A 16001-nucleotide genomic window follows, 5' to 3' on the forward strand; every position below is an offset into this window, starting at 1 on the left:
CACGTTTATGAAAGATTATAATACAAAGGATTAGGAAAGTTTCTTAATTTGTTTTAAGAAACAAATCTAATCAAGACAAAAAATAAAAAATTCTAAAACTGCACTGCTGCCTCCTCTTCTTTCCTTTCCCAAGGATCCTTTCACGCCAACAAAGAATGATTTAACATATTTTTACTTCAACGTACATAACAGAATTATTCAAGGGAACAATAAAATCCATAATCAATCATCAAGATAAAAGTCTCACTGGGTGTCTATTTAGCCCATGGATACAACAATGTACAAGGGACCATGGGATTTTGCCTAGGTCTTATCCCACTAGTACTTGGTGGGGAGACCAAGATGTACCTAGTTTCTTCTCCCCACTTTGAGAAACTATAATTACCTTTGCGCCATATAGGTAGCTAGATTCTAGCTGTCAGAGTAACTCCTTGTCTTCTACAATTGTCTCGTAACACACGTAACCATATATGCTATTGCCATAAATAAATCTTTTCATGTTTCTCAAAATGTCACAATCCATGTTCTAAATTTGTTTCATAATTATCACGTCATATATACACATCAAATAAAAATTGAGAAAATAGACATCATACCAATATGCTTTTCAATTGTGCATGGGAATAAATTTTCAAAACATATGTTATCATAGAAATAACCACTCACCTGATTCTTTTGCAGAAATAGTGCACAAATATCCTTAATTTGAGCCATCTCAATAGTTTAAGTCATTTATAATTTTTAATTCCTTAAATTTCTATATTAAGGATAGCCAATGGGTATACCCATAATTTCTGAAGTATCCCTCTAATTTCCAGCCAATGGGTATACCTATAATTTCTGAAATATTTAAGGGATAGTTTGTTAGTTTCCAAGACTTGAGGACCCTTTATTTAAAATTCCAAGTTGTAGGGACTTTTTTGTAATTTTATTAAAACATTTGGAATTAAACAACAAATATTTTAGACTCAAAGGGGTTTAAAGTACAAATAATAAAGCCTCTTTTCCCTTACTAGGCCAGACTTGACCTTGAATTGGACCTTGGGTCGAAATTTGGTAGTTGGTGCACTACCAAATTGAATGGGGCTATGCCCCAACTTTCTTTGCCATGAATGCAAAGGCCAGACTTTGATTGTGTTGCCTGGGCCTTGTTGGGCTCGTGGCTGACCTAGCAGTCTCAAGAATGGCCGGCAACCTTCATGGTGGTTAGTGATAGCCTTCTACCATGGTGATAAGTCAAAAAAAAAAAAAAAAAAAAAAAAAAAAAACCAGTAGAGAAAGAAAAAAGGAAGGTCACCTCAAATTTGCCACTGGAAAGAGGGAGCGTCGTTGCTGGTGTCGATTGAGCTCTGCTGAGTACTTTCTTCCTTTTCTTTGTGTGGTCTTCCTCTTTGGCTTTTCTCGCTTCTATGCATAAACCTCAAAAACCCTTTTGCAGTTTTCGTTCTCTTATATTTTCCCGGTTAATCTCACTTAGAATGCTCAAAGGTTTGTGTGATGATATAATCTCTTATATTTTCCTGGTTGATCTCTTATATTCTCTTCTTTGTGTGATGATATAATCTTCCTCTAGGCTTCATATTTATGGGCCTATTAGGGCTTATTCATTCCTCATCTGGATTGGACTCCCTTTACCTTTAACTTCTCCTAATCATCATTGAATCCAACTCAAATTATATCTATATATTGTTCTAATTTATCCCTACAATTTACATCTTGAACTGAATCCTACTCCCTCAAACTCCTCCACAATTAGTTCTCCTAATCTTCAATGGTTTCACAATTCCTATCTCGTTTTGGATTTGTATTTTTCTCTGGATGTTACATAATTACTTCATAAGCCACCTCTTACATGGATTGTAGGCAGATGGATTAGGTGCCAAGTCTACAGTTGTTACTGATTTATTGTTGCACTGGATTCACTACCACCCTTTAGGATTTTGCGTCCAAGCATGTGGGTTTGTAGTTCAAGCCGGAGTTTGACTGTGTTCACAGTCAACATATTGCCTCCTGCTATCCATTTATATCTTCTTTAACATGGCAGGTATCCTTGACAGAGGCATACAGATAGATGGGCTTGGTATGAAGAGCTTTATGACTTATGAAAGTAATGTTCTTTTTGCACTTCGATTCATGATTGACTGCAACATCGTTGGCGGCAATTGGATTGAAGTTCCATCTGGAAAATATTGCAAGTCAGTGAAGAATCTGTCTTATTGCCAATTAGAGTTTGATTGCCTGTATCCTGATGCACTGTGCATAGTTTTTTTATACTGATGGCTTCCACGTATTCACTTGTTATAACACCGTGTCCTCTGCTTGTCCAAAAAAAGGAAAAGAAAAAATACCTTTCTTTAACATTCTCTCTTAGTTATTCAGAACTGATTAGCCACGCTCCAGAAGGAGAGTTTTCAAAAATGGCTCCGTTTCGCATATTAAGCTTCGACATTGAGTGTGCTGGTCGGAAGGGTCACTTTCCGGAGCCTACACATGATCCTATTATTCAGGTTAATTCTCCATCATCAAATCTAATTTACTCATGTAACTCAATTGTGAGGTAATGTTTTTGTTGCTAATACAAAATTTCTTACTTCATTCTAGGTGGCCAATCTGGTTACCTTGCAAGGACAGGACCAGCCATTTGTTCGGAATGTCATGACCCTAAAGTCATGCTCACCAATAGTAGGTGTTGATGTGATGTCATTTGATACTGAAAGGGACGTGTTACTAGCTTGGAGGGTAACTATTACTATTACTACTGCTACTGCTACTTTTTTTTGTTATTGTTAATTATTATTCACAAATGATCATTAAACACTTAAAGTAATGACACTGTGCCTGAGTTTGTACTCATTCTCAAAGAACTTGTTGGGAAAAGATTGTGCTATAAGTGGAATGATATCCTTTTAGTATTTGCATCTCAATTCTTTTTGATTGTAGTTGTGGAAAAGGTTCTGAGGGGGTTTGGTGTTGTTATAAGGGGCAACATAGGTGAAGGAACAGTAATGCTGAAATCAACTTAATTTATGAAGTTTAGAAGACCGCCATGCATTTATCTGTCACATGACAAATATTTAGTTCTTGGCATTTCTTGAAGTACTTGCAAAAGTTATAGGGGTTTAGTCATTTATCCTCTGCTTTTTCCAATTTCTTCTTTTTTCTTTCAACAAGTGCATTTCTGTGTGCTGGTTTTAATGAGGTAAATTGGAGTCTGATATATTTTTATAATTTATTCTATATTGTTTCAGGTTCTCCTTTCCTTTTTAATTCATGCATTGTGTTCTAAGAGGATTGAGTAAACAGCATCTTTGATCACTTCACAAGAAAGTCTATTCGCTGCTTTGTTTTTCACCTTTATAGCTTCAGTCATGCAAGGTTTCTTTTCAGGACCTTGTTCGTGAAGTGGATCCCGATATTATAATTGGATATAACATCTGCAAGTTTGATTTGCCCTATCTCATTCAGGTTGTTTAATCTCTGCTATGATATGCTTCACTAATGCCAAAGTTACTTTCGTTTTATCTGTTTTCTGTGAGAGTGAGCAGAACATAAGATTTCTTGTTTCTGACCCTTGATCAAATTGATTTAAGCTCATTTGAATAATTTTGTTGTGTAGAGAGCTGATGTTTTGGGGATCTCAGAATTTCCAATACTTGGACGCATCAGAAACAGCAGAGTCCGTGTCAAAGATACTACTTTTTCTTCAAGGTTGTGTTAGATTGTTCATCCCTCAACTTTGTTTCTTTAATTTAATTAATTACAATTACCTGAAATGGCTGAATATGTAATTGTTAGTCTTGTACTTGACTATAAATTTCCACCTGTACAATATGCCACATGGCACACAACATATCTAATTTGACAAGACTTTCAATTTGCTGCTCAGTTAAGTTGATATTTTTAATATTTAGCAACCACATTATGCTAGTTTCTTCTCTGTTGATTTTAGTGATTGTTTCAAATTTCCTTACCTCATTAGTATGTGATAGATCATTTCATCTCTTCATCTCTGCTAGTATGACTTTTGTTGTTCTCCATTTTTTGTTAGACTTTTGATACTTCTCAAAACTGGTCTAGTTTGTAAGTTAGCCAAGTAGGCCCTTTAGCAAACTGCTAGGAAATTCAATCTCCTACTTATCACCAAGTAGACCTTGTAGCAAACCGCTAGGAAATACAACAAGATATACAATGAGAAGATTTGAGAGTTGAAACTCTTAGTTACAAGATCTCTCTAAAGTATATAACAAGGCTTTAACAAGATAATACAAATGATACATAGCCTTGGTTGAGAGAAAAATTGAAATAATAAGAACTAGTGAGAAGAATGAGAACACTTGTAAGCTTCTATTAGTTAGTCAACCTCGTTAGTGAATCCTTAGCTTGGTATTTATAGCTTTCGTCCGATCTTGGAATTAATTAGTCTTTTAACGAGCTGTTGGAGCATTTAATACTTGCAAAAATTAGCCATTTAAACAAGTTAGTGAAGAAACGTCGACAATTTTTCAAACTGGTCAATTGTTTTCATTGGCAAATTTGAAATCTTCTTGTGGCTTTGGGCATAGGGTTGACCTTTTCTAAGAATGACTGATTTTCTTGAAAAATCTGTCGATTGTTCTAAGTAACTGATCGATTGTTTTCTAAAATGGTCGACTGTTTGGCAAATAGGTCACTATTTTGAGAAACTTTCAACATGTTATGGTTACGTTGACTCTTTTTGAACTTTCACAAAAAATACATAGAACATGATTTTGCCTTGTTGATAGTTCATGAGAACAGTCGATTGTTTTTTCTCAAAGGTAAAAAAAGGTCAAAATCAGCTGACTGTTTTGGCAAACAAGTCGACTGTTTTGCCTTGTTTCAACGGCCCATTACCTCAGACTAAAATCGGTCGACTCTTTTTGGCCTTTTACACCTAAGGGTTAAACCTATCGACTCTTTTCTAAAACGATCGACTCTTTTTGGCCTTTCATAAAAAGTACAGAAAGTATTTAATTTTTTGAAAATATTTTGACAATTTACTTTTTTTTTTAAAAATTATTTGACTTCAAAATAAATTCTCTTTAATATTATCTTCCAAGTTGAAAATTCATGCCACAAAAGATTTTTGATTTTTCATTTTCAAGTTCCAAAGATATAAAATTTTTCATCATTAAAATATCATCAAATGTAAATTAACGGTCGACTCTTTTTGGCCTCTTATACACCTAAGGCTTAAACCGGCAGACTCTCTTCTAAAATGGTCAACTCTTTTTGGCTTTTCATGCACCTAAGGCTTAAATCGGTCTATTCTTTTTTAAAACGATCAACTAACAAAGAGTGTGTTAACTTTTTGAAAATATTTGGACACTACTTTTTGTACTTTTTGGTCTTTCATAAAAAGTACAAAGAGTGTTTTAACTTTTTGAAAATATTTGGACACTACTTTTTATAAATCATTTGACTTCAAAAATAATTTCTCTTTAATATTGTCTTTCAAGTTGAAAATTCATGCCACAAAAGATTTTGATTTTTCATTTTCAATTTCAAAGATGTAACGTTTTTCATTATCAAAACATCATCAAAAGCAAATCAACAATCTCCCTCTTTTTTATGATGACAAAATTTCTATGAGAAATCCAAAATTCTCCCCCTTTTTGTCATTATTCAAAAAATGCGTTTTACAAAAGTTTGAAGGATTTAAAGGAATTTTCCATTTGCAAAAGTGGGTGTGAGAATTGGAAAAACAATTTTTTAAAAATTTATCACTCCCCCTTAATCAAGATACTGCCTCTTAAAACATAGAGAGAATGAGACAACAATCAGATATAACTCACTCATAAGATGCATCAAAACAAGTTCATAAAAAGAAAATCTAAAAAAAGGTCTTGAAAATTATATCAAAAGCAACATTAAGAAATTTGAGAACAATTTTGATGATACAACTCCCCCTTAAAGTGAAAATCAAATATGATTTAAAATTTTGGAGAGTAATGTCACAGCGCTAGGGTTTGGCTAGGGTTGTGATAGGAATTTGGAGGGATTTAGGAAAGAGAAAGCAGAAAGGGAGGAAGGTTTAGAACTGAAACAGAAAGAAATGGGGAGGAAAGAGAAGAAGAATCGAGAGAGAGAATTAAGAGAGAGAATAGAGTTTGAAATTCATTCTTCAATTCAAGCATATCCTTCTCTACATGCTATAGCCTATTTATAGGCTTTACAACTAAAAGAATTATCTAGAATAACAGTCCCATGTGTTGTAACAAAATAACAAAAATAGCTCCGAACCAACTAAGGTAACTAATTACATTATTGCCTTCTAATTAGCCTTGGGTCGTGACAATCTCCTCCCCTTGAAAGGTTTCTTATCCCCAAGAAACTTATTATCATTGAGCCACTTCTCTATCTTCATCCAACTCCCACCTTCATTTTCTGTTCAATCTCTTTTTCCCTCTTTCTTCTTCTAGGCTTCTTCTTCTTTGTTCTTAGGATTCCAAGAATTGTCACGGGCATAACTTGGACCAGCACTTCAATAGGGGCAACCAGATTGACCTCAATGACTTTAGATTCAGTCTGAGTGCTTGATGGAATAGCAGATCGAAGCTTGGAGGCTTTAACATTGTTGTTTATGTTTCTTATGAATAGAGTTTGAGATGGTTGTTCCCCATGAGGATGTTCCCTATAAATCAAACTAATAGATCCTCCAGAATCACAATAAGGGTATCCTCCAAAAACTTTAGTATCTCCTAGTCCTGGAGGGAAGCTATCTTTCCCCAAGTCCAATTCTCCAACACTGCCAAAAAAATCTAAATCTTTAGTATCATCTCCAGCCTTGGATTGGGGCACATAGTCAACCCCATCAGTCACCCCCGACAGTAAGTCATCGCCATTAGGGTAAGGTTTTCCAATAGTTTGTGCCTCAATTCCCTCAAGGGATTCAAAAGGTTCCTCTTCCTCACAGTGAGATGTAGCAGCACCAATAGGAGGGCTACCTGGATTAGAAAGTTTACAGAACTTCACCATCTGGGATTCCACTAACCTCGGTTTCTCTAGGGCTGATGAAGCAACTGAATTTTTGTCTTCTATTCCTATTCTTCCATCCATTTTCACACCAAGCTTCTGACAAGACAAGGAAGGAGGTTCAACAGAGTCATAATAACCAGGCTTTGATGCCTCAATGCTGTAATTCCTATCATTGTGTTGAGGTTCCCCAACAATTAAACCATCTGCCCCTGTTGGTAATTCGACCACATCTTCGTCTTGTTCATTGGAATTTTTCTGAAGCTCACTCTCAACATTTTTCTCCTCCACATCAGCAACTCCTCCTTCCTTGTGTTTGCTGGAATTTCCCTCTATATGAACTTCTCTTTCAACAATTTCAGATTGTTCCCTTGCCTTTGCTGCCCCTATTAATCTGTTCATCATAGATTCCCTTTGGATAATGCCATTCACCACCAATATCATCACTTATGTTGCATTCCTCCTTGATAATTCTACATGAACCGGTACACTTCTTCCACTCCACATTGGAAATAGGTAGTGAATCCGCTCCTCGACTTCTTGCTCTCTCCTTCGGCTGCTCCATTTTAAGGAATTATTCTTTGTTAAAACTTCCATGATAATCCTCAAAGAATTCTGCAGGGAATCTATAATGATACTTCTTAGTAAGTATCATTGCAAACTCCTGCAAGTGTTCATGTAGCATCCGACCAAATTCCTTGCTCGATTCATGTACCACACTTCTTGTTCCTTTGTCCAATTGGCTGATCCCCTTCTCCAACTTCTTTTCCCATGTATAAGGCTCCTGGCCAAACTTCCCCTGATGTTTACCTCCAGCTGAAAATGCAGCATCCTGCTACTGCCAGTTAGGCTCCCATGGTCTCATGCAGGCTTTGCTCGTCATGGCGGAAACAAAAACCTGAATCACAACTGCAGCAGCTGAAGTCTGCTGGTTCCGTCGCTGCTGTGAGAACAGTCTTTGTTCCCTTTCGAAATAGATCAAAACCACTTTGGCCATGTCACCTTTAATTATCAGCCAACACACACCTCCTCTTGCGTCGGAATCAATTTCAAGATTTACCCAGAAATTTCCTTGTTGCTTCTCTGTCTCCAATGCCTAATTCTCTGGAATTGTTGGAATTGCACCAGAAGAATAAACCGAAGGCTAAGGAATTGCTCTAGGAGTCGCTGAAACACGTTTCCGATTGGCCTCCGAGATTCATTCGCTCCTTTTCACCTTCAAATTCAAACGAGAGGTTATCAGAAATTCGGTATCGCCAAAGCCGCCTGGCTTGTTTCGCCGCCACGATCGCTGGACTTTGCAACTTCTTGTGATATAATTGGCTCAGCTCAACCCCTTACAAATCGCCCGCTCTGTGACACCTTCCGATTCAGAATCACCTGGGTTGTTTATCTCCTTTGATCAATTGTGATGCAACCAACGGAATTCTCTGGAATTGAGAATCGATGGCTGCAGTAATCTATGAATTGGCTCCCAAATCTGTCGAAATTGCTTTGCCCATCCACTTCGAACAAACTTACTGCAATTTGCGGCTGAGTGTCAACCTTCTGCTCGCTTCCAAGAAAAGCCGAACAACTCTTCCAGACTACAAGCCGTGATCGCTTGTACCTTAGCTTCCCATTCCTGCTGCGCTACTCTGATTTGGACTTCAAATTCAACTCGGTATCACCGTCGGTCTCTCCTTTACACGCCAATTTCGAGCAAGACTTAATAAAATTCGCTGCCGTTCGTCAACATCTTCAATTCGGCTGAGTCCTGATTCCACACCCAATCACCGTCCAACACTCCAAGTCGGCCAATTGTTCGCCTATGATCGCAATTGCCATTGATCATCAATCGTTCAAGAATCTGGACTAGCCTCAATCGCACGCCTTCACAATATGGATCTTACGCACTGATAACAAAACTTCCAGATCGATGGAATTCTGCCAGATCGTCGAAGTTTCCTTATTGGAATCGTCTGGGTTGTTGCTCGCCTTCTTCACGCGTCTATGATGCAACCAACGGAATTATGCAGAATTGAGAATTCGATGGTTACAGTAGCTTACGACTTGGCTTCCAAATCCGCTGAAGTTGCGTCACTTTGATTTGCCTCACATTTGAAATTGCGACTGCAGCGACTCGGAAAAAATAGCAGCGAATCAACCTGCTGCTCCGGAATTCAATAGTCGAACCTTCCGCTTTTCTTCCACAACCGAGGTCGCCTTCAGAGTCCGATAACTAGTCCCTGCATTGGACAGCAGCTGTCAATTCCCGTCGGAAATTAATCAACGAGAAGAACCACCGAGGAACGATGCTCTGCTTCGAATCTGGCTTGCTTACTTCAAATCTGATCGGACACTATTGATTTTCCAAAACCACAGCCAAGGAATGACTGCTCTGATACCAATTGTCACAGCCCTAGGGTTTGGCTAGGGTTGTGATAGGAATTTGGAGGGATTTAGGAAAGAGAAAGCAGAAATGGAGGGAGGTTTAGAACTGAAACAGAGAGAAATGGGGAGGAAAGAGAAGAAGAATCGAGAGAGAGAATTAAGAGAGAGAATAGAGTTTGAAATTCATTCTTCAATTCAAGCATATCCTTCTCTACATGCTATAGCCTATTTATAGGCTTTACAACTAAAAGAATTATCTAGAATAACAGTCCCATGTGCTGTAATAAAATAACAAAAATAGCTCCGAACCAACTAAGGTAACTAATTACATTATTGCCTTTCTAATTAGCCTTGGGTCGTGACAAGTAGTTTTTCAAGCCAAATCATAAAGGTAAGCTTGCGAGTTAATATAATTATAGCATATAAAAAAATATCAATTATCACATGCATAGAGTTGAGAAATAGAAATATACCCTCTAAGGTTGAATTTTAAAACTTTCTTACCTTTGGTTGGCAATCAAGGGACTTCTTTTGAGGGGTGATTTCCTTCTTCACTTCCCACTTTTCTTTATGCTTGATTCATCCTTAAATGTTTTGACTTTGCAAACTCATTTGGATGTCAAGCATAGCAAAATTAACTATCCACATGCTTTTTTGGTACACAAACCATTTTGGGCCCATCATTGTTGGCATAGAAAGTTCCCTTTGGAATCTATATTTGTTTAAATCTTGTGGGATGGTTTCTTATAAAACACTTGTTTATAAAATGTCCACATTTTCCACAATAATGACAAATAATATTGGAATGTGACAACACAGATTTTTGTTTTCTATTTATAAAATTGTTTTGCCCATTTCTTCTTTTGTGAAAATCTTTTCATTGGTTGTCAAGGGTATTTTTCAATTCTTCCTTTTCTTTATTGACAATTTGAAGAGATACTGTTAGACTTCGGTTTTTGTCTTGATGTTCATCATTTTGAATTTTCAAAAGAACATTCTCACTTTTCAAAAAATTTACCTCATTTTCTAATCACAAAATTTTCTTTTTCAACAAAGCATTTTTCAAACTTAATTTCTTAAAATCATGGACTAATTCATCAAAAGCATTTTGCAATTCTTCAAAAGAGAAATTTATCTTCTAGAGTATCAAAAGTTTGATATGTTACCCCATGATCTTCATGTTGAGTCGTCAAGCATATATTGTCATCACTTGATTCATTGCTTGATGTCAATTAATCTTTATCACTCCAAGTTGCAAGTGCTTTCTTCTTGGATTTCTTCTCTCTCTCCTTGATCAATGGACATTCGGTTTCGTCATGTCTAAGTCTTTTACCCCCAAAACATTTTACTTCTCTTCTATATTGTTCCCCCTTAAACTTATCCTTCTTCTTCCTTGAGTTTCTTCTTTCTACCAACTTCTCCCCTCTAATAAATCTCTTGAACTTTTTGGTGAGTATTATTCTATCATCATCCTCATCACTTTCTTCTTCCTCACTTGAAGATTGGGAAGCTTTGAAAGCAAGAGACTTATCCTTTTTCTTCAACTCCTCACTATCTTTTCTTGTCATCATAATCTCATGAGTCATGAGAGATCCAATCAAATCATCAAAAGATAAAACATCTAAATCTTTGGCCTCTTGAATAGCTGTTACCTTGGGATCTCACTCCTTGGGTAGACTCCTAAGAATTTTTCTAACCTTCTCCCCATTCGAGTAAGTTTTTCCTAGAGCTTCCAAACTTGTGACAACATAATTAAATCTAGTAAACATATCCTTAATGGATTCCCAAGATTTCATAGAAAAAAGCTCATACTCATGAATAAGGAAATTTACCTTTGTTTCTTTTACTTGATTTATACCTTTATGAGCAACTTCTAACTTGTCCCAAATCTTCTTGGCTGTTTCGCATGTGGATACCTGGTTGAATTCTTCTAGGCTGAGGGCACAAAAGAGGATGTTCATTGCCTTGGGATTTATTTCAAAATTCTCTTTTCTTCTTCAGTCCATTCCTCCATCTTTTCCATTGAAGGTAGTGTGACTCCATTCATGATGGTATCATAGACATTGAGGTCTTGCCTCAAGTAGCATGAGATCCTCTTCTTCCAATATCCATAGTGTGATCCATCAAAGAATGATGGCCTTGATGTGCTTTGGCTTCCAAAATGTTGAGCTCCAATGAATTATGCCATCTAAGGAACTCCCTTACGTGATTAAACTTGCAAAAACAAAAGGGATATGCTTTGATACCAATTGTGAGATTGGCACAATTATGTTGACACACACACCCAAGGAGGGGGGGGGGTGAATTGGGTGATTTATAAATAGGAAGTTGTATTTCCTAGTGGTTTGGTAGAGGGACTACTTGGTTTAAGTAGGAGGTTTTTAGTGAATTTGCAAAATCTTCAACAGTGAGTTGGAGGAGTGGATGTAGGCGAGTTTTGCCGAAACGCTATTAATCCTTATGTTCATCGTCTTTCATTTCTTTCTATTTTACAGCTTTGCAAATCTTAATTTATATTTACTATTTCATTGCACTAAAAACCCATTTTCACTTAAAAGTTTGTAAATATCCACTTAATTTTCAATCACCCAAATCACCCTTCCTCTTGGATGTGTGGTGACATAATTGTGCCAATCCCACATGTACATCATCCCAAAATATTTTGTGGGTTTGTTGAAAGAAAATGAAATGATCTAGTGCCTTCCCATATTTAACAAAGGTCTTTCAAGATGTCTATTGGGATGAATAGGTGATTGTGTTAAGAATCAACTACATAACGCCACAAAATTTTGGAAGAATTCGGAACTTTTTACCAAAAAAAATGGAAACATAAATTCAAAAATGATATGGTAATTTGGGAGGAATCAACTTCCAAATTAGCCTAAAAATTGATTTTTATTTATTATATTTGTGAGGGCATTGATAATTTGTTGTGAATTGAAAAAGTAGCTTAGTGCACCTAATATGACTGAGCTCCCTTTTTGCCAAAACAATGAATCTCTAGGCTTCAAAAAATTGACTCAAAACTTTTTCAAAAACCAAATAAACAAACAGCAGAAACAAATCATTTCTTGCATGACACAGTGATAGCAGCCTATGCATATAAAACATAACCATACATTATGGAAATGCAATGAGCGGTAAATGATACCTCAGGCTCAAAGAGCATGCTGGTAGGCATGCTAGCTTCTGTTGCGCATTTGGCCTGAACTCTTCAATTTCCCGGTTGAGTTCCCTTGATCCCATTACGTACTAGCTCACCAACCTACTTCCTGAACTAGTTTCTCGTCCACTTCAGTATCTGTCCTTGGTTGACCAAGCCACCCCCACAAGCGCAGGGGACCGAGCCAGTCCGCCCGTGGGTCGCCTTGGAACCCTCCACTGGACTTGTGAGGGAGCTAGGACTGTTCTTCCAAAGGGGCTGTCCATCTCATGGACTTGAAGTGGGATACCCTAAAGGGGGTTGCGGTTGTAAATCCACCACGAGAGAGGGTTTCTCGATGTCACCATAAGAGAGGCTCCCAAGGGGAGTCACTTGGGTAGCTCGTTGAATGGCCGTGTGCCAGCGAGGGCGCGCGGGCTTGGGCGTGTGTGTAACGCCCCACTTTTCCAAATACATAACGATTTCAAATACAAGCTAACATCACTTACGGGCATTATGGAAATCCTTAATCAACGGAGGCAAGGATCGAACCTGAGTATGCTAAATAGCTAGGATTTCCACAACTTAAATAAAATCTGTCACGTACCACATACGTTAGAAAACTATATCACCCTTATGAATACATGAATTTGTAGTACATCCATAGAACCACACACAACACCATACATTCTTAAGCATCTTAACCGCTATTTACAATACGATATTGAGATTACAACGGTATATAATGAAATAAAGCCCATAGCTAATAGCAGACCCAAAACTAGCCAAGTACCACCTCTTTGCCCTTGCTCGATCCGGAACCTAGATCACCTGGCACGTCTAACACACCTGGGACGTTGAATATCCTAGGGGTATGAAACACCCAAGTTAGATTGTTACATCTAAGTGAGTGACTCAGAAGAGGAAAGGATGCATGCAAGAGCAATATGCAATTATGCTAAGTAATATGCTGAAATAAGAACGAAATCTCCCAAGATCATGGCTCACCGCAAGAGCATGAGGTTTAGGCTCATCGCAAGAGCACGAGATCCCCTGTGATGTCTCTACAACTAGCCACAAATACAAATATCGAGATGCATACAAAAATAAATAAGATACACTCAAGGCAACAAGCATGAGATGTAACCTCTCGGCCCCCTTACACAGGCACGAGATATCCTCCTTACTTGCCATGTATGAACCTCTCGGCCCCCTTACACAAGCTCGAGGTAGCCCCCTTACATAGGCCCACGTGGACAGCCCCCTTACACAGGCCCCCGTGGTAGTTCACACACGTCAAGCCACCAACTCGCCACAGTCACCCAAATGACACGATGTCCGACAAAGCAGAAGGAATATGCATAGCCAAGGGAAAATAAGACGTGTAAGTCACAAATGCATGATATGCAAGCCAACATCCACACACAAGTGAAGCAACATATGCTCAAAGTGTCACAAAACATGCAGGAATCACCCACCTCGTTCGTTTCCCTTCGATAGCACTGTTTGTAGCCCGATTTTCGAGTACTAGGGTTGTTTCTGCAGAAATCACGGATTTAGGTGAACCAAAACTTAAATCTTACTACATGGGGTTGTAGACAATTAAAATAGGAGAAGAATGGTGAAAATTTCAGGCCAATCGGAGGCCGGATGCGCCCTTATGTGTCCCTGGAAGGGTGGCCCCACGCTACCCCTTCTCTATTTTGCAACCCAAAATTAAAACGGCCATATCTTGCTCATTTTTTATCCGATTCGTTCTTCGTTTGAACCTACGGACTCCTATTTTCATGCTCTACAATCCTACGAAAAGAAAATTAGCTTACCCCTTCGAATTCCCTTCTTTTTTGGTAGTTTTCCAGCCAGGTCTCTCTTTCCTTTCTTCTTTGCTTTTTCTTTGCTCTTTCCTTGCACTTGCTTTTTTTCCTCTTTCCTTAGCTTCTCGTGGCCTTAATTCCTTCCCTTTATATAGCTTTTTAATGCCCAAATTCTCAAGATTTCACTTGGCCTCCAAGTTACTTATTTTCCACCCAAGTAATCATCACACTTTGAAAATTCTTCCAATCTTCTCAAGCAAGCTTCCACTTTCTCCAATCCTAGCCTTCCAACTACACTTCCAAGATAAGCTTTATCATCTTCTTTCCTTGCAAGCAACTCTTAGCCTTTAAGTTATCTACTTTTCTTCCCTAGTAATGATGGCTTATCTTTGAAAATTTTACCATTTGATTTTTTCTTCTTTTGAAAGCTTTTATTCTTCCAATCTCATTCCTCCATTTTCCCTTTATGTGGCTTGCAAAGCAACCCTTCTTATCTTCATCTTTTAGAGAACCAATAGAATTCTTACTTATTTTGACTTTAAGGTGTAGGTAATTATTATTATCTCCAAAGCTTTAAGACTTTTAAGTTAACTCTCCAATCCAATATCTCCAACTCAAAGCTTCTTAAATAAGCATTTATCATTACAATTATTCTTATTGTTGGAGAAGTTATCATTTCTTATTTGCATTTAGGTCCTTAAAACCATTTTCATTTGCACCTAAATCCAAAACTTCTATTAAAACACTTTATTACATCATCCATCCTTTATATTTAAATTTTGGGGTATTACATCCTCCCCTCCTTAAAATAAATTTCGTCCCCGAAATTTCCTTCTTCATAGCTCACTCAGAATCTATTGCCGAAGCAAATCCCTTCCCCAAGAAATATCATTTTACTCCTCAAAACTCACTTCGAGGTCGATGATTTATTTGACTTGGCTGCCTCGATCAATATGGTTTGCCTTAACTCTTAGCCTAAGGCACAAATTTCGAATAAAAAATCATAGCATTCTCCAAAATCAAATACCAGGGTTTGACCCATTTCCCATTGTCAACACATGACCACACATTCGAGTCTTCTAAAATAGATTGCCAGACTCGTTCACCAGATGGGAGTGAATTGCCAGGCTAGCGACGCAAACAGACGTTCCCTTAGGAATCGCATCCGCCATCAATGGCCATAGGCCTTCACCAGTCCCCACCCTCGGGTCATCAGAACAGGCCCATTCCTGCATCAGCCACTACGTTCACCCAGAACAGGCTATAAGAGCGGACTCACTGGCCACCACGTTCACCCTCCTGAGGTGATACTGGATTACATAACCACAACCCTTTGAAAACTCTGTCCACCGTTGCTACCCCGCATTCAAACCCCTCTGAAAGAACAAGTACCTTAAGCAATCATGAAGACCTCGAACCTTTCACACAGATAACACTGCCCAAGCATTCCCACTACTACATCAACATCTGTGCTAGGGCCAGATTCGGAATAATCAAATTAGAGCCAATTGCTCACAATAGTTGGGGTGTATAATAATTTGCACACTAAACCGAAGGTCAGGTCAGTAACCAGAATAAATCTCCCTTCCCAAGGCCAAATCTGGGGAACACACATATCCCCATGTATGCTATCCTAGAAACACACTTTCCTAAGCAAGTCCATACCACACACATGCCTA

General features: G+C 38.0%; 1 protein-coding gene across 1 annotated transcript in view; it reads left to right on the forward strand.

Annotated features, from left to right (window-relative positions):
* LOC127799508 (DNA polymerase delta catalytic subunit) overlaps positions 1-16001 on the forward strand; it is a 118130-nt gene that overhangs the window by 8432 nt on the left and 93697 nt on the right. The window contains exons 5-9 of the mRNA XM_052333593.1: positions 2045-2240; positions 2372-2507; positions 2602-2739; positions 3388-3465; positions 3617-3708. Of these exons, the coding sequence (XP_052189553.1) occupies positions 2045-2240; positions 2372-2507; positions 2602-2739; positions 3388-3465; positions 3617-3708 (640 nt within the window). The remainder of the gene's footprint in view (positions 1-2044; positions 2241-2371; positions 2508-2601; positions 2740-3387; positions 3466-3616; positions 3709-16001) is intronic.

The sequence above is a fragment of the Diospyros lotus genome, chromosome 4 (assembly GCF_014633365.1).
Source record: "Diospyros lotus cultivar Yz01 chromosome 4, ASM1463336v1, whole genome shotgun sequence".
Classification (NCBI taxonomy): domain Eukaryota; kingdom Viridiplantae; phylum Streptophyta; class Magnoliopsida; order Ericales; family Ebenaceae; genus Diospyros; species Diospyros lotus.